Here is a 23,271-nt window from a genome sequence, read left to right on the forward strand (position 1 = left end):
AAGGTAGGCTTTGCAACAGTGTGAGTGCATAGGTCTTGTTAATAGCAGTTTGGCAAAATCTGTTCATGCCAAAGCAAGCACATTCTTTGACCTAAAATTCCATACCCAGGAGTATATCCGAGACAGCTGCAAGGATAAGGAAAGATTTAAGTAGAAACAATTTACTGAGGCCTTACTTCCATTAGGGAAACACTGAAAATGACCCAAATGTACATCCTAAGGGGATAAATTAAGTTAGAGCACATCTAAACAATGGAATATTATATTTAAAAAGCCAGATGCCTCCAATATTAAGTTGAAACAGATGGGAAAAATAATATATATGTAATATGATCTCATGTTTAATGTTTAAAAATATGAGGAAGGCAAACCAGCAAACAAACACTCAGACTGTCCTCATACCAGCTAATGTTCAGTCACACTAGAAATGTGTGGGGTTCTGTGCCCGGCACTGTGCACACACTGTCATTTAGCCTTCATGGTATACCCACCCAAGGCGGTGCTCTGATTTTCTTCATGTGTAGATGAGAGTACTGAGGCTCAAGTTAAATCACTTCCACAGAACCACACAGCTAGAACAGGAATGTCAGCCCTACCTGTTGGATGCAGCCTGAGCCTATGCTCTGACCCACGGCACCCTGAAGGCTTCCAGTCCCTCATGGTATCGGGGTGGGAGGGCTCCAGAGTATGGCTCTCCACTCCTACTAATGTGTTTCTATAACAATGAATATGTTCATCATAAGTACCAAGTACATATCACTTCTAGAATCAGGAAAAAAAAATTTTTTAACTATAAAGGAAAAAAATGTCAGTTTTTCAGCCCTCCCAGCACCCCCTCACCATATACATCCCAATGCTGTGTTTGGACAGTTTGTAAGTTCCGGGATGAGGCAGTGACAGTGAGGAGACCCCAGGGAAGGTCTGAGTGCCCTGAGCACAAGTCTACAGGGTGGGATTGAGGAGGCAGTGGCTACAGCCACTGCCCTTGGAAGGAGAGACTGAGCCAGAGGTAGGAGGTGTCATGTACCCGGGTTTGCTTTGTTTGATATAGCTATCAAAGCCCAACCCAGTCCCAGGCTGCAGATTTGGGGCAGATTTTAAAAAAGAAAATGCTCTGGTTTTCCTTCTGTAAAACTCACAGCATCATCAGGAGGAGTAAATGGAAGAGTGTGGAAAGAAGTTAGGAGCATCCCCAGAAACTGGTTATAGGCGATGTGACCTGATGCCCTTAGTGGTCCAGTGACTGGATCCCTTGGCTAGATCCCACGTGTCCTGATCCTAAACTGCTGGTGCTCATCTCATTCCTCCCAGTGGGAGTGGGGAGGAACAGCAGCTCCACCTAGAGAGACGCCATCATTACAGGCCAGGCTCAGAAGTCAGGACCAGCCCTGAGGGGAGTTAAGGTGCTGCACAGGAGGGAGAAATGACTTCCAGAGGCCAGCAGGAGAGGCAGAAGGTGATCTGGGGCCACCAGCCAAGCACCTGCATGCCAACACCTTTCCCCATTTCCTTCCCCTTCCCCTCCCAGCCCCCTCTGACTCAGATGAGCTGCACTGTTGCTGCCGGAGCCCCTAGTGCTAGCTCCTTCCTTTGCTGGGTTATCCAAGGATGTGGGGAACATGCTCCGCTATGTGCAGCATCTTCCTCCAGCTACAGGTGCCCAGCCTTCCCAAGAGCCACCTGCTGGGAGCAGGGACAGCATTCTCCTCATGACTCTCTCTCAGCAAGCCCTTTGAAATTGCAGGAGCGTCTCTGTCTGTCGGAGCCTGCATCTCCCACCATGCCTCCAGGAAGGTGGCTCAGAGGCCCAAGGGCCCTGAGCCACCTTCTGTCGCACATGGCTTCCCAACCAGCACACACCTGTCCCTCTGTGCTTCCATCTTTCATCACTCAAAATGGCCATAGTAACTTCTTCAGAGCTTTGCTGTAAGCACTGAATGGCATGAAACACTTAACTGGCCTAGAGCCAAGCCAAAGGAGGCACTCAGTAAGTAGTAGCTGTTCCGATCAGAACCCTCATGTTACAACACCGTGGAATTAAGTACATGGCCTGCAGAGTCAGACCCCCCGGATTCTGGTGCAGGTGTGATCAGCTAGTAAAGCTGTATGGCAATGGCAAAGTGACCTAACCTCTCTGGGCTTAACGTCATAGCTATAAAATGAGGATAGAATAATCCTTACTCTGTAGTATGGGTGTGAAAATAAGTCACAAACTGTGTGAAAGCCTTAGCTCAGTGCTTGGCACATAATAAATGATCCATAAACAGTAGTTGTTACTGTTGGCATTGTTGTGGCTGATGTGCTCTGGCTACAGTGGCAGGAAGACAGGAGTGGAAAGAGCTTTGAGGCTGATGAGACCGGGTTCAAAGATGTTAGCCCCAGGCCCAGCTTTGCAACAAACTCTCAGTTAGACCTTGGATGGCTCACTTGCCCTTTCTGCTGAACCTGTATCTTCTCATCTACGAGGACACTAATAACCCCAAACTCACAGGGCTGTCTGTGTGACCGAGCTAGAACCATTATGCTGAGGGAGGCTGTTACTATTGCAGTATGTCCTGGTGCTGAGAGTGTGGGCCCCAGATGAGCAGTATCAGCAGCATCCGAGAACTTGGTAGAAATGCAAATTCTCCGGCTCCATCCCAGACCTACTCAGTCAGACACCCTAAGGGTGGGTCCCCGCAGTCTGTATTTTAACCAGCTTTCCAGGTGATTCCGATGTGCCCAAAGATGAAAACCGTGGCTGTAATGAATACATGGAGTCTTGTACAGAGAGAGTGCTCAGGCTTGTGTGTGGAAGGACAGAGCAAATGGGCAGGCTATGGCAGGCTGGCCGGCACATTCCAGAACCTTCACCCAGCTACATCATTGCATCATTGGGTCTACCCTTGTCCATGAGTTTCTATTCCATTTCTTCCAACAAGGTTTTAGAGCAAGGCTGACCAATAATTAGCCATGTGTGAATGAATGAATGAATGAATGAATGAGTGTATGGGCTACGTTATTGGTGGAAGGAAAAACACAGGTGCCCCACAGAGCAGCAAAGTGAATGGACGACAGCTGGTTCTCAGCAGCATCCACAGCCTGAGTTCAGGGAGTGTGGTGAGGACTGGAGGTGACCGGGAACAGAGGAACAGGTGGCAGAGAGCCTTGTTTACAAGCCAGGGGTGCCTCTCTGTTCTGTAGACTACACAGGTGCTCATAGGGAGCTTGGCAAAAGACCATAATAGGGTTGGGACCAGGCTCCAGAAAGATTAAACCAGGAAGGTGTGGTCTCCCTGGAGGTCTCAGAGCTGCCTGGTTCTAAGGAACTGACCCGACCCCAGATTCCACTCTGGACTCTGCCATTTCTGAGCGGAGGGACCTTGGGGAAGGCGCTTTGTCTCTCCAGGCCTTGGTTCCCTCACACATAAAAGGTACAATAGCACCTCCCTCACTGGGCGGTTCTGAGGTTGCTATAGTCCAAGCATGAGTCAAACCTGCAACTTGACTGAATTTATTAGTTTAATTTATTAACTTAGATACAGATATGCTTAAAATTATATAAAATAATATATTAACTTAGAAGTAAATTCTTTTTAAAAAATATTTTATTTATTTATTCATGATAGAGAGAAAGGCAGAGAGAGACACAGGCAGAGGGAGAAGCAGGCTCCATGCAGGGAGCCCAATGTGGGACTCGATCCTGGGTCTCCAGGATCACGCCCTGAGCTGAAGGCAGATGCTCAACTGCTGAGCCACCCAAGCATCCATCCCAGAAGTAAATTCAAATGGTTTTTAAAAATAAAGTAAAACTGTTTTTTCCTACTCTTTACCAGCTGCATCCAGTAACCATAATAAACATCTAAAACTAGCATGAATGAGGTCCTTTCATGCTGGTAAGACTTATTGAAACAGCATCTTTTTGTTTAAAACAAACTAATATATTCAAAATAATGCAAGCTTCTGGAAGACATGGATATATACCATTTCTTCTTTCTGAGGGGAAGTGCGTGGCCTCTCCACAGTGCCCAGCAGCTGTTGTGAGTCCAGATAACACCATGCAGATTGCTTACTGCCCTCCGTGCTTCAGGATTACCTCATTTCAGTCTCATCGCAACCCCAGGAGGCACACACAAGAATTCATCCCATTTTGCAGATGGGGAAACTGAGGCTTTCAGACTCATAAAGCTTGCTTACAAGATTAGACTCAGTCCTTACTTCAGAACCAGGCTCATAGCAGTAACCCCATGTACCTTCTAAGCACACAAATAATGCAGAATAACTGGCAGTAATTATTATATTATTTTCCCCCCACGTGCAACTTACAAGGCTTGAACTCCATAGGGGTGCTCAGCTGGGATGCCAACAGCAAAAAATGTGGCTGGCTGTCGTCTTCTCCCAGCCATCAGCAATTAGGATGGCCGCCCAGTCCTGGTGGTATCCAGGTGGCCATGTCCTCGACAGAGGGAGGTCCCCCCCACGGATGGGCCTTCTGACATGCGCTCTCTGGGATCCCGTGTTTCTTTCTGATGCACATCACCACTTGTTTCTTTCCTCCTCAGTTTAGGAGATAAGAGCAAGTAATTGTCTTTTATAGACACTGTAATGAAGCCTGTCATCACACAAAAGAAGTTTGCTAATAAAATAAATCAAAGCAGCAATGAAAATGAATGGGGAGCAAGCTTTTACAATTAGATTTGTACTTGTCTGGTGGCATGGTGCTTCCATGAGAAGTGAGAAGGCTGTTCTGCAAGGGAGAGAGGCACTCAGAAACGAGCTGACAGGAGGTATTTGCAGACTCCCTGTGGTAGAGCAACACGGCACCCAGAGCAGGCAACTGCGTCCCCAGTGCATGTGGAGGCTGGCAAGGGGCTGGCCAGGGAGGGAGGGATGGAAGCCCACAGCAGAGAGGGGTTGCAGATACGTCATGTCGGTGGTCTGTGTGTGTCCCCATCCAAATATGAGGGGGTCCCAGCCAAACAGGGTCTGGCCGCTGCTGGCTGCAGTTCCCCCCTTCTCTTTGCTGCCAGCTGCACTCTCCTGCCAGGGTGTTACCTGGGGGAAAGGAGAGCACCGTGGGGCAGTCAGGCTGCAAGTGGTACCCCCTGTCTGTGCCAACCTCACCTGGCCCTGGCATTCTCCTCATCAGTTGCAGGTTCCACCACCAAGTTAGAAAAACGACTTTATCTTTCTGAGCCTCAATTTCTCCATTTTGGAAATCAAGCCATAGGATGACAACCATGATGGTGTTGGGCAAAGGGGCAAATGCTGTATAATTTTTAAGGTGGTGGTATTTCTCCAGAAATGACTAACATAATCAAGTCTGTTATAGCCAGGCATCAAGCTAAGTGCTTTTCACGAGTTGTCTCATGCCATGACAGCAGGCTGGCAAGGCAGTAGTGACCGGTTATGCCCAGGTCACAGATGAGGAGCCTGTGGCTCCCCAGGTAAATGCCTGGTACCAGGCCACACAGCTGCACAAGGTGGGGTCAGGAGTGGGAGGCCCTGTGCCATGGCCGCCCTAGATCTTGAGTGGCTGCTGCCTCAACTATGAAGGAGGGTGGGAGGGGGTCCTAACAGTACACAGATGGGTGCAGAGCCATGAGCAGAACCACGGGACCTGGGATCAAGACCACCTCTGGCCACACCCCAGCCCAGGGTGAGTCACAGCACCATTCTGTGCCTCCAGCTCTTGTCGTATTCCTGGAGGGAGAGTCCCCTCCAGTCTCGGGATCCTGCCAGATAACCAGCGAGCACCATGGGGGTGCTGACCACTGTGGAAGATGCTAGAGGGACTTGGGAAGTGGGATGTGCTCTACACTGGGCCCTTTTCAGACTGTTCAGGTGATCCCAGAGGACTTGAGATTTGACAGCAGCTTTAGCTGAACAGGTATCCCTGTGTCTGAAGGCAGCTCCCATTCCGAGTCAGCTGTCAGTGGCAGGAAGGCTGAGGAGCAAACCCCATCATCCCAAACCAGGACTCCTTCTGAGCTCTGGATGTCTCGGGCATCTCAAACCTCTCAGCAAATCAAGGGCATCCTGGTCCCTCAGGAACCTTCAGGCTGATGGCCAGCATAGTCAAGGCCAAAGAAACCAGAGGTCACAGCAAAGAGAAGGATTTGGACATTGATCATTGTCTGCATAAAGGAAGGTTTCCTGCCGGGCAGGGCTGGAGACGCATCCTCGTTAGCTAATGCAAGTTTAATATGGAGTCAGGGGAGCTGGACGCCAGCCTAGTCAACTGCCCAAGAGGTGGTCAAAAATAGAGCAGGGTAAGGTGTCCCCACCTGCTCAGCACCACTCTGCCTCCCGAAAGACAGGGGCGGCCCAGCAGTGAGCTGGGCAATATCCGCCAGACAAAAGCATCACTTCCACATCAGTCATTTCATATAAAGGAAGAGTTATTGTTATGGGATGCTGGCGCCTGATCAATATCTCCTGCTTTGAAAATAAACTTCTTGGCTTGGCCTTGACATTAATCTACCATCAGGAGCCCATTATCTCAAGACCAATGTTCTGTTCTATTGACTTGCTCAATTTTTTTTTCTCCCCCAAGATCAGACTATAATTGCATTTCTCCAGGCAGCACTTCCACTAATTGCAGCCACATGCATGCATATCCCCTTGCAGGAAGCCTGGGATGCAGTACATCCGGGGTGGGTTGGAGGCAGGGGCTGGCACAGAGTAATGAGGGACTGAGGACACTCAGGTGAGTGAGGTGGAAAAGCAGCCCTTCTAGAGCCTGTGAATTAATTAAGACATGAAGCCAGATCCCCAATATCCCACTGAGCTGTTCAAGCTGGAAAATACTCTTTTGCACAGAATCAGGGCTATCAATGTTCTCACTCTTACTCCTCATTCATAAACAAAGGAACATGGTAATAAGATTAATAATAATGTCCTGAGGGGCTCCTGGGTGGCTCAGTCAGTTGAACAACTGACCCTTGATATCAACTCAGGTCTTGATCTCAGGGTCATGAGTTCAAGCCCTACAGTGGGCTCTGTACTGGCATGGAGCCTATTTTAAATAAAAAGAACTATCTATCTATATCTATCTAGATATAGATAGATAGATATATAGATAATGTCCCAAGTACAGCTGAGTCCTACCATCACCACAGCATCCACAAAAACAAAGCAGAACTGCCTCCATCCGCAAGAGCCTTCCAGGCCTTCCTTCCCCCAAACCTGCACCCTACAGCCCATTTTCCACCCCACAGGAAGAGTCATCTTGGTAAAATAGAAATTGGATTATAGTGTGACCTTAACTGAACACTTTTGGTGAAGACTCCTTCTTTGGTGAGACCCTTATGATTGTCCCTGCTCGCCTCTCTGACCTGCCCTCCCATCTCTGCTCCTGCTCCAGGCCTCAGGCTTTCTCTGTGCAGTGATTAAGCCAAACCTGTTGCTATCTCAGAGCCTTTACACTTGCTCTTCTCTCCACCTGTTCTCTCACCCCTAAGATCTTTAGGTTACTTTCACCTTCTCATTATTTAAGCCTCGTATCTAATGCTCCTTTCTAAGTGAGGATTTCCCTGACCAGGGTAGATTTAACCTAACCTCTCATAGATCCATACAGTGAGTCTGTCCAGTTACCTTGCTTTGGCTCCCTTATAGCACACATCACTATCTGAAAACTGCCTTTCTGCATTACTTAACTACTGCCACAGGAAGAAAATACCCCCAATATACCCGCCTAAAGCAGCAGTAAACAGTATCGAAGGGTTTGTGCAGCTGGGAGATTTGGGAATGGCTTAGCAGGACATTTCTGCTTGAGTCTGTCATGAGGTCACAGTCAAGGCATCAGCCAGGGCCACAGTCACCTGAGGCTGGACTGGGACTGGAGGATCCCTTTCTAAGAGGCTCACTCCCATGGCTGGCATGTTGGCACTATTAGCAGGAGGCCTCAGCTCCTCGCCACCGGGACTCTCCACTGAGCTGCTTGAGTGTCCTCACAGCACAGCAGCTGGGTGCCCCAGAGCAGATGGTCCCAGGGAGGAAGGTGGAAGCCACAGTGTCTCTTATGACCATCCTTTCTGCATTCTTCTGTTGGCTGCATGGGCCAACATGGCTTACAGGACACATTTGGGAGGGAAATGCCTAAAGGTGCAAATATCAGAAGGCAGGGCTCATTGGGAGCCATCCCAGAGGCTGAGCACCATACACACCCTCCATGTGAGCAAGGGCCTTGGCAGACTTATTCACCACCACATGTGCCCACCCAGCACAATGTTGGCATATAGCAGATACTCCGTATATATTAGATGGCTGAATGAATCACTGTGGCGTCACTGCTATGACTGTGTCCCAGGTCTTGTGCTAAGGAAACACTTGACGTGAGGTATCTCATCCCTGAGGCCAGCCTCATTTAATCCTCTACAGTTGAGGACACTGAGCCTCAGAGAAGTACCTTGATCAAAGTCACAAATCTGGTAAGTGACTGAGCTGGGATTTGAACCTAGGACTGCTGGGGAGGCTCTGTTTAGCCTGGGTGTGACACAGTGTGGTTACAAAGAATTCCCAAATTGCCAGCAGACCAGCATGCAGTCAAACTCGGGAGCTCTTTGTGATGCCAAATGTGTAGGGAAACACAAGTAGAAACCTCAGATTCCTGTCTACAGGGATACCAGCTGCATGGCTTAGTAAGCCATACTGCAGAGAAGTCAGGGCAGGGAGGTGGCTGCCTCTGCTTAGGGTTACCCAGCAGGAGGCTTACAGATGGCAGAGGAAACTCCAGAACTTGATGCCTCAGTCAGTAAATATAAATATAATATGTGCCATCTCTTCCCCTCTCGTCCCTGTGGCAGACCTCACTAAGTGATCACCGTAGTCTTTTGCACTGAGCCCCCATTGCTGCCTTAGAATTGCAACACAGCTCTCCACGCACCTGCACTTGTTCAGAGCTCAAACTCTGGAATCCACTGAAGCTGGGTTTAAATTCTGGCTCCTCTGCTCACCAATTCTCTGACCTTAGACAAGGCTCTTAGCTTCTCTGAGCCTCAGCTTCTTCATCTGCAAAATGGAGCTCCATTACTACCCACTTTACAGGTTTTCTGATGAGGCTTAGATGAGGTTGTGCATGAGGAGCTTGTAGCATAGTGTTTGGCAACGAGTAAGCACTCAGGGCTGTCAGCTATTTAAAACTGCTGTTGTTACTACTGTGTTTTCCTCCTCATTCTGTGAAGAGGGGTTTTAGCACAGTCCAAGCTGATGCTTTCAATGAATGCATGGAAGGAGGGGATGGTGGCCTTTGGGGGGAATGGTGAGTGAGAGGCAGAAATATCATCTTCTTTCTCCCCTCCCACCCTGCAGGTGTGGATGTGCGGGGGCCGCATGGAGGACATTCCCTGCTCCAGGGTGGGCCATATCTACAGGAAGTATGTACCCTACAAGGTCCCCGCTGGAGTCAGCCTGGCCCGGGTAAGACGGTGGCTTCCCTGGATGGGGGGGGGGGGGGGGGGAGGGGCAGGCCCATCAGCAGAACAGAGACATCCTGAGGCACTTGAGATTCTAAGCCAAGTGACTCAGGTGTGAGGATATGCGTGCCATCCACCTCCCTCCCACCAACTCTCTAGATGAAAACCAATTTAAAATAACTTCCTTAAAGCCCTGCTTCACCACTTATTAGCTGTGACCTTGAGAGGGTTACTTAACTCCTCTGAGCCTGTTTCCTCTTTTGTTTAAAGGAAGCTAATTTTTTCCAACTCTTGTCATTGCCAAGAGAATTAAGGAGATGGCACAGTTTGCCCAAGTGTGACAGACAAGATGATTTTAGGTGGCAGACATAGGAACATTTTTATTTACGTGTGTTTAAATTAATGTGCATCTGGAATTAATATGTATTAGTGTAGCAAACTTGTGATTTTACAGATATTATTGCTTAGGATAAAGCTAAAGTAGGTGCAAAGTCAGACCAGGAGTGATTTAAAGAAACCTGTTAGATAAATATTAATACAGGTGGAGTGGTGTGTTGGGGAAAGCCTGAGACAAGGCACTTGAAAGTTCCTGGCAGGAGGATGGTTAACAAATGTCAGTGTCTTTCTCTTCTCCACGCCCCCTCCCCCACGTTCACTGCCAAAAATTCTGTGTCAAACTATTTCATTACCTTAAAATGGTTTGTATTAATTGTTGCTTGAATTAAATTGACCACTGGCGACGCACAGAAATCCGTTAGCCAGAAGTACATTTGGGGTTGTTTTGGTTTTTGTATTAATGATACTCCTCTAAATCTTAAATTATAAAATATTAAGTGTCTTGAGGAAAAAAAAAATCAAGGTGACCACTAAAGAAAAATGGGGCGGGGGAGGGCCCCCAGAAGGTAAAGAGGGTCGCAGAGAGGTTTGGGGGACGCCGGAAAGGTCCCTGGAATCCTAACCAGGTAACCCGCACAGCTGTGCCCCCCATAGAGCCCCCCCCCCAGAGACCACCCCCCGTGGGAGCCTGTTTGGCCTCCGTCCACACAGCCTCCTCCTGCGGGGGCGACTTGCAAGGAAGGCTGGGCGCCCCGGCCCCCGCGGGTTCCCCCGGGCTCCATCCGCCCCTGGGAGCTGAGCTGCGGAGGTGGCCGGGGCCGCTTTGGGGTCCGCGTTGAAGAAAGAGAGAGCCCGCAGTGCCCTCTGGTGGTGGAAGACGCCAACGACAGCCGCACCGGCCCATCCGACGCGGGCGCGGGGCCCGTTCTAGGTTCAGCCCGAGAGGCAGGAATCCGATCCTGTTTCTTCCGAGATCTCACTGGCAAATCTAGAGAAAGATGTCAGGCAGGAAAACACCGCCAAGTGGCTCAGTAAGCCCGGGAGCCTGACACTCAGCTACTGAGAGTGGTGGGACCGTGGGGACACCCCTGACCCCTGAACAATTCCCGAAGCAGCCTTTTCTTACCTGGTCCTTTGTAAGACCCACATGGTAAAAAGGAAAAGGAAAAGGAAAAAGAAAAAGAAAAGGCACGGTGACCTCCTGTTTATTGAGCCATAGATGAGTTCAATGGATAACAGCTAACTGTAGTAGCACATAGAAACTTCCTGTGAGCTAGACATCATGCAAAGCATCTTATATATTTATCTAACTTCATTATGACGGATTTTTAATCCCCATTTGAGAGATGAGGAAAGTGAAATGTGGGGACATTAACCAACTGGAATTGAAACCCACTTAGGTCTGACGGGTGCCTAGCATAGAGCAAATTGTTCCTTAAACAGTGACTGCTGTTGTTAGCATTAATGCCAGCATCTGTTAACAAGACTGGGAAGTTTATTTCAGTGTCTTCTTTGAATTCTGTGTTTAAGCATTTTAACTTTTTTCACCTGTCTGTATCATATCAGTCTCCTGGTGACTTAAAGCCAGTTAACAATCTGAGGGGCCCCCATGTAGGTTTGCAGGACCACAAAGTGCCTGAATCAAGGTCCCCTGAATTTTTACCATAGTCTCTAACCACCTTCAGTGAGTTGCAGATCATAATGTAAATGTTTGCTTCTTGTTTTAACAGTCAGGCCCTTCTAAAGCATTATCTCCTAGTAGAACATGTTGATAGATTTGAGGGAAGGTCATCTAAAAGCCCTAAAAGAGCCATAAAAAGAGAGAAACCACAGCCCTACTAAAGATTCTGCAAGGACAGCCAGCCAGAGAGCAGTGAAGCAGCAATTCAGGAAGGATGAGCTAACCAGCAGCCTGCCTGCCTCAAGAACAACTGGCCGGTCTTAGTTTGTTTACTACATTTGCTAAAATCCTTCTTGTCTCTCTCGGGGAAGGGAGTAACAGAAACCCACTCAAATTTGCAAAAAAAAAAAAAAAAACTGAACTCGTATTCTAAGGATCTGGGCAAACTTCTGTAATGCAAGCACAAGAAGAACAAAGGGACTTGATAGGAATGGGACCCAGAACTAGCAAGGTGTCAGGAGCAGGGATGAGGGAAGTATGCAGCCTCCTAAAACCCCAGGGTCCTTTGTGTAACTCTAGCAAAGGGAGATGTAATAGAAATGTAAAATCCTTTACTTTGGTCTAAACAGTCAACTGTACAAAAGTTCAAGATCTGGAAGAGATGGCTTGTTAAGACATGTCTAGAAAATGTTCACTAAAATAATAATTTAAAGATCAATTAAAATCAAAGTATTATGTGATTTGATCCTTTTATAATATCACCAGTGAATTTGGGCACCTCTCCTTGGTCAGATTGGCCACACTAGCCTTTGGTTGGAGAGAAAACTATAGCAGTTCCTCATCATCCCTGTGGTATGAGCAAATTAGTGTGCCAAAGGACTTGGGTGGGCATGCTGGAAAAAGGAGAGTCTTCAGATATGCAGGCCTCTTTAGGCATTCAGCTTCCTTGGGGCACAGTTTTAAATTAAGCCCAGCCTTTCTTGTGCAGGGGCTGGGCAGGTATAACACTGTTCCTTAATTGTTTTCTAACCCACTGTCTCAACCTCTTCAGCACTCAGAAAAAATGAGGCACTGGCAGGGAAATTTCATAGCTTCCTGATCCCAAAGTCAGAGTCAGCAAAATGGAGTTGGTGAATTTTGTCTTTGGCGTGGGGCCCCCCTCCCGATGGCTTCTTTCCCTGTCGCTCATGGGTCAGCAAACTGTTTTTGTGTGGCCTATGAGCTAAGAATGGTTTTTACTTGTTTAAATGTAAAATGAGAATGAAAGCCGACTATTTAGTCATATGTGAAAATCAAATTTCAGTGTCCATAAAGTTTTATGGGATACAACCACACCCATTCATTTACATAACGTGTAGGGCTCCTTTATAGCTTCTTCAGAATTGAGACCATATAGTCCACAAAGCCTAAAGTATTTACAGTCTGACCTTTTACAGAAAACACTTGTCGACCCCTGCCTTACCTTCTGCTTCTGGAGCAGTCATTTACACTGAGGTATGAATGACTGATTCAGCTTAAAACCCTAACTCCCTTTTGCCCTTCAGAAGAAAAGTTGGATTGTAGTAGGGGGGTGGGGGGTAACCTTTATGATAGATAAAGCCTGGAGAGCTGAGCGTTGAGTTGCATGGCAGATTTCTGACAACAGCCAGGGATTGGAGGAAGATACTTTGGAGCAGATAATTTCACCTGAACCTTGCAGCTATGCTCTTCCAGAACCAGCTGTCTGTGATTCTCAGCAGGTGGTATATACAACTACACGTGGAATGAGGAGCTAGGCGCTCCTAGTTACACGGAAAAGTTCACTTTTCCTCTATCTCCGTATCTGCTCACAAACAGGTTGTTTTCCTGCCTGCTGCCCCTATTCACCAATAATGTGGTTGTCCTTTTTTTTCTTCTTTCTCGGATGATCCTTGTGTTTTATAATAGAAGTAGGAGCAACCTTTGCCCCTCACAGGATTATTTAAAATTCCAGCTGCTGCAACCTTAGGGTTGCAAATCATAATTTGTTGTCACCAGGCAACTTGGTCAGCACCCAGTAGAAAATGAGAGGAACCCATCTCAAATTGGCATAAGCCGAAAGGGAATTTACTGACTTCTGTGAACACAAAGCACCCCCCCCCCCCCCCCGCCCCGTAGTAGTGCTCACTTCGGGCATGGCTGGGTTCAGGTACTAAAAGGAGGAATGCGTTCCTCGTCCGGCCCTCTGCCCTGCTGCATGGGCTCCGCGCTGGGCAGCCGCGTGGCCCAGCAGCCCCGGCCTCCCGTCCCGCCCAGCAGATCTACCAGCACCCGAGGCAGAAGCAGAGCAAGTCACCCCTAGGGTTGCGGTGAAGTGGCCAAGGCTGACGTCGACGCCTCCGATTGGCTCGGCCTGGGTCACGTGCTCGCTGCTGGCCAATCCCTCTGCCCGTGGCTGGTTCCCATCCGCCAGGCTGGTTCTCGCACCTTTCCCGAAGCCAGGTTGGGGGGACCATGAGGCGGAGGAGATGGAAAAGGGGGATCGGAGACGGACGGGCCCGACCCCAGCCGCCTTTTATTCAGACAGAAGTTAGAGCCCTTAGGGATCCCTGGGTGGCGCAGCGGTTTGGCGCCTGCCTTTAGCCCAGGGCGCGATCCTGGAGCCCGGGATCGAATCCCACGTCGGGCTCCCGGTGCGTGGAGCCTGCTTCTCCCTCTGCCTGTGTCTCTGCCTCTCTCTTTCTCTCTCTCACTATAATACATAAATAAATTTAAAAAATTAAAAAAAAAGTTAGAGCCCTTAAAACCTCCATCCATAGGTAAATACAGAAGGCTCTAAGGACACAGTGGGGGTTTTTAGGGGTCTTTGATGCCGCATCGGACCCGGGGCTCCCCGGCCCGCGGGGCCTGACCCTTCCGCCTGCCGGTCGCCCCCAGAACCTGAAGCGAGTGGCCGAGGTGTGGATGGACGAGTACGCGGAGCACATTTACCAGCGCCGGCCGGAGTACCGCCACCTGTCTGCCGGCGACGTCGCTGCCCAGAAGAAGCTGCGCAGCGCTCTTAACTGCAAGAGTTTCAAGTGGTTCATGACCAAGATCGCCTGGGACCTGCCCAAATTCTACCCGCCCGTGGAGCCCCCGGCCGCAGCGTGGGGGGAGGTGAGTCCCGGGGCCCCAGCCCGCAGCACAAGTGGGGCCCAGTGCAAAATGCAGGTGCGGCCGCCTGTTCCCAAGACGGGGGGTGGGAAGCACCGTTTAAGGCATGAACTATACAACATGTTCCTCTCCTGACTCCCTCTAGCCTTGTGGTGGTGGTTTTTTTATTTGCTATTTAATATTCTAAGTCGGGGGAAAATTAAAACTTTAAATTATTAGCATAAATTTTACCATTCATCTTCATATTATGGAGTGCCAGTTTTAAATGCAAATAGAAGAGCATTTAACTCGTGTGCCAGATGGGCGAGATTGCACAATCTGTATTTCAACCCTTGTGCGTGCGCATGTATTTCTTACCAGCACAGGACAAACTCTGCACAAAGCTAACTCAGCTGATCTTTCACTTGTTGATAATGCGTACTTTCTGCCAAACACTCTCCCTGTGGCTTGCTGATGAGTGAGGAAAAGTGGAAGGAAAACGAATTATGGGCTGTCTGATTCTTCCTTTCCTTCTCTGCGGTTTTCTGCTGCTGGTGAGGGAAGTAACACAAGTAAAAGGACAACCACAGAGCTCCTCGCCCAGAATGCCATGGCCCTGCTTTGTGCAGTCAAGTTCTGGTTGAAAAGGAAAGTGTGGCCTTTAGACCTGGCACCACCCCACTTGGTCATAGCCGTAACTTGAGTCTTGCAGAACTCCCATGCATGTGGGACCCCCAGGGAGTCTGTGCTTGTGGGGCATCACAGATGCCATACAGAAGAAAGGTACAGCAGATGCCCGTGTAGTGTGTTATCACCTCTGCTCAAATGCATGCCCCATTGTCCTATCAGATTTCACTCACAAATTCAGAGATCAAATTACTGGAAATTTTAAGATGATGATGGGGAGCCTGGGGTGGCTCATTTGGTTTGAATGTCTGACTCTTGGTTTCGGCTCAGGTCATGGTCTCAGGGTTGTGAGATGGAGCCCTGCATTGGGCTCCATCTGCTCAGCAGGGAGTCTGCTTGAGATTCTCTCTTTCCCTTTGCCCCTCCCCACTCTCTAAAATAGATAAACAAATCCTTGAAAAAAATTTTAAGACAATGATAGCAGAACTTTAAACCAATGACAAGCCCTTCTGAGTGAGAGGCCGTGGGCCACTGCCCATGTCACACACTCATGAAGCCATTCCTGCTGAGGGAGGAGAAGCACTCCATCACCAGGTTCTGGCTCCTGGGTCTCTGAACTGAGAGAACCCACACAGCTTAGGGACCAGGATATATCAGGACTTGAGGACCATGAGCATAAGAGTTGGATCTCCTTCACTTGTAGGTGACAGAAGTCCAATTTAAAGTAAAAAGAGGGACGCCTGCGTGGCTCAGTGGTTGGGTGCCTGCCTGCCTTTGGCTCAGGTCTTGATCCCAGGGTCTGGAATCGAGTCCCGCATCAGGCTCCCTGCAAGGAGCCTGCTTCTTCCTCTGCCTGTGTCTGAGGCAGAGGGAGAAGCCTCTGCATCTGCCTCTCTTTCTCTGTCTCCGTCTCTCATGAATAAATAAGTAAATCTTTTAAAAATAAAGTGAAAAGAGAAATGTATTAATTCTCATAGAGACTTTCAGGAGCTATGGCTTCAGATACACCTGGATCCAGGGGCTCAGATGATATCAGTTTCTTTTTCTCCTGTTTACCTCTGCTTCCTTTTGTGTTAGTCTCATGCTGAGGGCAGCAAGATGATTCCAGAAGCTCAAAGCTGACAAATCTTCAGCTTGGCCAATCAGCAAAAAGTATATGCCTCCTTCCCAGTGAAGCCAACAAAGATCTTACTCTTAGGTCTGCACCAATCACTGTGGCCACTGGAGGAAGGGGAGAAGCAAGGGTAGGACAGATACCCTGACAAGCCACGGGGTAGGCAAGGATCAGTAGCCCCATAGAAAATCAGGGTGTTGCTACCAGAGGAAGGAGAGATACATTTGGGCCAGCAGAAACACTAGGTATGACTTGTTCAAATTCACACAGCAAGTTAGAAGGATCTTTCCTGACTAAGCTGTCTAGCCAGCCCTACCCAACACCAGCATAAATATTCTAGAGGAGGTGTCATGTTGACTTCATGAAGCTCTCCTTTCTTTGCCAGTTTATTGGCTTTCTCCCCTATATTAGGTCCAGTCCACTGAGAAACAGACACCAAGAAACTTGTTGGGGGAAGAGGGAAGAAATGAGAAGGGATCCAGGAGAGGCCGGGAGATCAGATGTGGGGTTGGTTTGCCTCTGAGAAGGGGAGAGAGGAGGAGGAAGGGCTGGGGTAGGAGGAGTCCCACCCTGCAAGAGTGCTCTCAGGAATCTTGAGCCAAGTTACTGAGTAGTCTTCATGCCAGATCAGAGGAGTCTGGCATCTCCCAGGAATGGCCAGCTGCGGTACCCCTGCCACCCTTAGTGGCTGGCAGGAAGCAGTCCACGGGAAGCATGGCCTCCACTCAGACACCATGGATTCAGAACACAGCAGCTGGGCAGTCAGATTCCCTGAAACAGGGCAACTGAGTGGTACATTTTTACCGCCCACCACACCTCCAAACCATCAGTCAAAATAGGGGTGATTCTATGAGGCAAGAACTACGCTACCTGGGATCTACACAGTGGCGTTTGGGTAGTGAGTGCTGGTGAACTATGAGCAGGGGCCTTCCACTCCCGGCCCGGTGCTCCTCCCCCCACACCACGCCTGTCTTACTGCAACTCCTCTTGTTCTTTGGATGGAGAACCTTTTGCCACTCACCTACTCTAAAAGGCAGAAAGTCTAAGAGCCTACAGCACAGATGTCATGTCCTTCTGTAAGGTGGTTTTCAAGGTATGGCCCCCGGATCACCCTGGATTCAATTCCTGGACCTGTTGGATCAGATTCTCTGGGAGGAACCAGGGAGTCCTCTGAATACCCACATCCCCGGGCCCCACCTGCTCCAAGACAAAGCAGGCTCTGGAGGGGCTCCTCTGTGTGGACTGAGTACTTCTTTCTTGATAGGCACAAGGCACTTCCCCCAGCCCAGGGCAAGCTTTTTAAAGATGGCACAGAGCTTTCCCCATCTGCTATCTCTGTTGGGCGCCCTCCTCCCAACCCAGGTGGGTGTCTCAAGGTGCTCACTGGTCCACATGATCCTTCTGTCTCTTTCAGATCCACAATGTGGGTACAGGATTGTGTGTCGACACGAAGCACGGGGCCCTGGGCTCCCCGCTGAGACTGGAGAGCTGCGTCCGGGGCCGCGGGGAGGCTGCCTGGAACAATATGCAGGTAAGGGCCACTCCTCGGCGACTGGGGACCAGCAGCCCACTTCCCTCTGCTGTTTGCAGCCCCGAACACTCACATGGTCAGGGCTGGGAGAGAGAGGCCACGGGTCAAGCATGAGTGACAAAAGTTAGCCCAGGGGATGAGTTATAAGAGGAATCCTTCACACTGCAATAAAATCAGCACTCTGGCCCATTAGTTGCACATGACAGACACTCAGCCTGAATGGCCTTCAACAAAAAGGAGAACATAGTGGCTCATGTCACTGAAAAGCTTAAATGATATTCAGTGGGACCCCTCCAGGGTCTCAATTCTTCCTCCCCTCTGTGCGCTTCATCCTTTACCTGGCTCTTCCCATGTGATGGCAGATGGGACCACCAGCAACAAAGGCTTGTCCAACCCCTCAGTGAAAAGGCATGTCCCTTTCCAGAGTTCTGGAAATGCCCAGAGGCACTCACATACTGGCTTTCCTGAGCCAGTTACAATAACGATATGGCATAGTCCTTGTACTGGTTAGGCCTGGGTCACGTGCCCACTGGAGCTGGGGGTTGTGGTCAGCCTCACCCAAAGAACGGGGAGAAGAGTGAAGAGGGTAGCTTCCCCAGGAGATTGTGTCCAAAGGGTGTTATCAGAAGAATGAAGAGTGTAAGCCAGCAGTGTAGGAAAATCCCCCACTCTCAAGAAACTGCATTTAGCTTTCTGTGGTCCCTTCCTCCAACATTTAACCCCTAAATCACACCACATCCACTGAATCTTGACTCAAGGGTACATTTTTCTAGCCTTTCTACTATGGGTTTTCTGGCATTTTGGAAGTACACACTGACAGAAGCCTATATTGTGGGGTGGGTCCTCAGCAAAAACAAAACTCAGAAAAAGGTGCGTGGCATGCTTGCTGAAAAGGAACAGCGCCGCCTCTCAGATGGGCACGGTGCCCAGCCTGACTGTATCTGCTCCCCCCTCTGAAAGCCTTATTGCCCTCACTTCTCCTTTCATGATAACAATTGTTATTAGAAGAGGCTCTCCTTCGCTGATTCTCCTGAGTTCTCTAACGCAATGTGTGACTTCTCCCCACACCCACACCCACCCTAGGACCCTAAAAAGGACCAGGAAAAGCACAGGGCTTGGATAGAGCATGCTTGGGTTGCTCAGCCTAGAATAGCCTCACTGTGTGGCAGAGAGTCCACATTAATGCCTGAGGAGTCCCTCAAACCAGCAACAAAATGGTGCCTGAGTGTGTAACCTTCCCCCTCTGAAATGGGAAGCATGGCAGCCCAAATGCCCCAGTGGGATCTATATTCCCCAGGACTCTCAACCACCCTCAGCAGAGAGCTCTAGGGGGCCTGCAAAGGGCAAAATATGATTCTAACATACAGCCCCTGAGTCACCAAGGGTCCGGAAAACAATGAGTCAGGAGCTGGCGGTACCACTGCTTTGTCACCATCATGACCGCTTCTGGCCAAGATAGAGTAATAGGGACTGGATTTACAGTCCTGCCAGAAACAATTGGAAAATGGACAAAATATGTGAAAAACTGTTTTCAAGAGAGCAGACATCAGCCAGTGGAGGACAGTAATCCTCAAGGGATAGCAAGCAAGCAAGGTAAGCCCTACAGCTGTCCCAGTCCTTTGAGAGAGTCTCTAGGCCACAGGTCAAGGATGAGGACCCAGGGGGAGCTAAGCAGACAGACTCCAAGCTGGGGAGACAGAGCTGAGAGTGTTGGAGACCAATGTAGCTAGAATTCATGAAACAGAATGTGGAAGAGAAGAGCGCTAGACACCAAGAACTTGTGGGATGTACTGAGTCCCCCTTGGACATTTGGTAGAGTACTGATCCATGCATGTGCATGCGGGAGCTTCCTGGGCTGGAGAAATCCTGAGAGGATGAGAGGGAGCTATGCCCGGTACTCATGCAGAGCCAGGAATGGTGCCCGTTCTCACCAGCCTGACTGGAAAACAGGATTCTATTCAAGAGACTAACATTGCAGTTGAAAACCTTCCCTCAAAGAAAAATCCAGGCCCACATAGATTCACTGGTGACTTCTACCAAACACTTTAAAAGAAATGTTACCATGTCCACAAAAACCTTTCCAGAAAAGTAAGGAATACTTCCCAACTTATTTTGTGAAGCCAGCGTTACCTTAATAGCAAAACCAGACTAAGACATTATAAGAAAAGCACAGACCAGTATCCTTCATGCACTAGATGCAAAAATTCTAAACAGAATTTTAGAAAATCCTATCCCACAGCATATAAAAAGAATAGTACATCATGACTAGTGTAGTTTATCCCAGGAATACATGGTGGGCTTACTATTAGAAAATTAATCAATAGGTTCACCATGTTAATGAACTGGAAAAGAAGAACCATATAATCACCTACACCCAGAAAAAGCATTTGACAAAATCCAACATTTATTCCTGATAAAAACTCTCAGCAAACCAGGAATAAAAGGAAACTTTGTCAGCTTGATCAAGGTCATCTATAAAAAGCCTGCAGCTAACATCATACTTAATGGTGAAATCTGAATACTTTATCCCTGAGATCAGGAAGAAGACAGGGATTCCGACCTTACCATTTCTATTTGACACTGTACTAAATGTTCTAACCTGTGGCAAGAAAAAGAAACGTGCTACAGGTGGATGAAAAAAGAAAACAATATTTGTAGACTAAATGATCTGTGGAAAATTCAATTGAGTCTACAGTCTGTCAGAACTAATAAATGAACTTATCAAAGTTGTAAGATACAAAAATCCACTGTATTTGTATTTATGAATAATGAAGAATCAAATTAAAATTTAAAACAAGCACTTAACCATAACAAAAAATATATATGAAATCCTCAGATCGGTCACTGACAAAAGATGTGAAAGACCAGTACACTAAAAACTACAAAAAAATTTTTAGTAGAAATGAGAGAAGTCCGGGCAGCCCTGGTGGCGCAGCGGTTCAGCGCCGCCTGCAGCCCAAGGTGTGATCCTGGGGACCTGGGATCGAGTCCCGCATCGGGCTTCCTGCATGGAGCCTGCTTCTCCCTCTCCCTGTGTCTCTGCCTCTCTCTTCGCTCTCTCTGAATGAATAAATAAATAAATCTTAAAAAAAAAAAAAAAGAAAGAAATGAGAGAACTCCTAAACAAATGGAGATCTGTGCCAGGTCCAGAGGTTGGAAGACTCCGTGTTGGTGTCAGTTCTTTCCAGACCACTCTGTAAATTCAATACAGTTCTAACATCTTCGCAGGCTTTTCCTGCAGAAAGTGAAAAGCTGGTTGTAAAATTCATATGGAGATGGACAGGACCGGGGACGCCTGGGTGGCTCAGTGGTTGAGCGTCTGCGTTCAGCTCAGGACATGATCCTGGGGTCCCGGGATTGAGTCCCGCATCGGGCACCCTGCAGGGAGCCTGCTTCTCTTCTCCCTCTGCCTGTGTCTCTGCTTCTGTGTGTCTCTCATGAATAAATAATAAACACACATACACACAAAAGGAAATGGACAGGACCTAAGATAGCCAAAACAACTAGTAGAAAGAAGTACAAAGTTAAAGGATGAACATGAATTTCAAGGATGAACCAGATTTTAAGATATATTATCAACTGGGCAGCTCGAGTGGCTCAGCGGTTTAGCGCCGCCTTCAGCCCAGGGCATGATCCTGGAGACCGAGGATCGAGTCCCACATCGGGCTCCCTGCATGGAGCCTGCTTCTCCCTCGGTCTGTGTCTCTGTCTCTCTCTCTCGCTCTCTGTCGCTCATGAATAAATAAATATTTTTTTTAAAGATATAAGCTGTCAGTGATCAAGACAGTGTGGCATTAACATAAAGATTGATGGAAAAAAAAAAAAGATCGATGGAGCAGAATTGAGAGAACCAGAATGGGACCCCCACATATATGGACAATCAATTTTTGCCAATGTTTAAAGGCAGTTCAGTGGAGAAAAAATAATCTTTTCAACAAATGGTGCTGGAACAATTGGATATCCATATGCCAGAAAAACCTCTTCAATACATATATGCAAAAATTCACTCAAAATGGAGTATTGACATTAAACCTAAAATCTTTGGGCGCCTGCGTAGTTCAGTTGGTTGAGCATCTGCCTTCGGCTCAGGTCATGATCCCAGGGTCCTGGGATCAATCCCCATGTCAGGCCTCACGGGGAGCCTGCTTCTCCCTCTGCCTACTGTCCCCCTGCTTGTGCTCGTTCGCTCTCTCTCTGTCAAATAAAAAAAATAAAATCTTTCAGAAGAAAATGCAGGCAAAAGTGTTTGTGACCTTGGATAAAGCAATTATTTCTTAGATAAAACGCCAAAAGCATAGTCCATAAAAACACTGATAAATTGGACTTCTTTTTTAAGGACTTTGAGAGAAAGAGAAAGAGAACAAGCAGGAGGGGAAGAGCAGAGGGAGCAGGAGCAGCAGATCCCCGCCAAGCTGGGCTCCATCCCAGGACCCTGAGATCATGACCTGAGCCAAAGGCAAACACTTAACGAACTGAGCCATCTTAGTGCCCTGATAAATTGGACTTCTTAAAAATAAAAATAAAAAATTTAAACTTCTGTTCTTTAAAAGAACTGTTGGAAAAATAGAAAGGCAAGCCACAGACTGGGAGGAAATGTTTATAAAACATGATCTGATAAAGGACTTGGATCCAGAATATATAAAATTCTCAAAACTCAATACTAAGAAAACAGCTTAAAAATGGGTGAAAGATTTATACAGACAGGACACCTGGGTGGCTCAGCGGTTGAACGTCTGCCTTCAGCTCAGGGCGTGACCCGGGGGTCCTGGGATCGAGTCCCACATCGGGCTCCCTGCATGGAGCCTGCTTCTCCCTCTGCCTATGTCTCTGCCTCTCTCTCTGTGTCTCTCATGGATAAATAAAATCTTAAAAAGAAAAGATTTGTACAGACACTTCAGCAAAGCACATATCAGTGGCAAAGACATTAAAAATGCTTAACTCCATTGGAGCAATGGAAATTAAAACTCAGAAGACTGACCATACCAAGGGTCGGCAAGAATGTAGGAGAGCTGAAAGGATATGCTGCTGGTAGGAATGTAAATGGTACAAGCACTTTGGAAAATAGGTCTGACAGTTTCTTAGAAAGTTAAATATTAAAAAAAAAAAAAAGAAAAACATTTATCTGTTATAGGATCCAGCCATACCACTCCAAGGTATTTATCCAAGAGAAAAGAAAGTGTATGTCTGTACAATAACTTGCACACAAATGTTCATAGCAATGGCAAGGCACAGACTATTGATAAATGCAGTCATAACAAAATTATGTTGGGGGGGAAGAAATCATACCAAAAAATATGTACGTAGGATTCTTTTTATTTAAAAGTCTAGAAACTAGGGCAGCCCGGATGGCTCAGCGGTTTGGCGCTGCCTGCAGCCCAGGGCGTGATCCTGGAGTCCCGGGATCGAGTCCCACATCAGGCTCCCTGCATGGAGCCTGCTTCTCCCTCTGCCTGTGTCTCTGCCTCTCTCTCTCTGTTTCTCATGAATAAATAAATAAAATCTTTAAAAAATAATAATAAAAAAATAAAAGTCTAGAAACTGCAAACCAATCTCT

At 48.0% G+C, this 23,271-nt stretch overlaps 1 protein-coding gene across 1 annotated transcript in view; it reads left to right on the top strand.

Moving 5' to 3' along the window:
• Positions 1-23,271, top strand: part of GALNT10 (polypeptide N-acetylgalactosaminyltransferase 10) — a 216,815-nt gene that overhangs the window by 188,002 nt on the left and 5,542 nt on the right. The window contains exons 8-10 of the mRNA XM_041749418.1: positions 9,292-9,399; positions 14,248-14,469; positions 17,601-17,717. Coding sequence (XP_041605352.1) covers positions 9,292-9,399; positions 14,248-14,469; positions 17,601-17,717 — 447 coding nt within the window. The remainder of the gene's footprint in view (positions 1-9,291; positions 9,400-14,247; positions 14,470-17,600; positions 17,718-23,271) is intronic.

The sequence above is a fragment of the Vulpes lagopus genome, chromosome 3 (assembly GCF_018345385.1).
Source record: "Vulpes lagopus strain Blue_001 chromosome 3, ASM1834538v1, whole genome shotgun sequence".
Taxonomy (NCBI): domain Eukaryota; kingdom Metazoa; phylum Chordata; class Mammalia; order Carnivora; family Canidae; genus Vulpes; species Vulpes lagopus.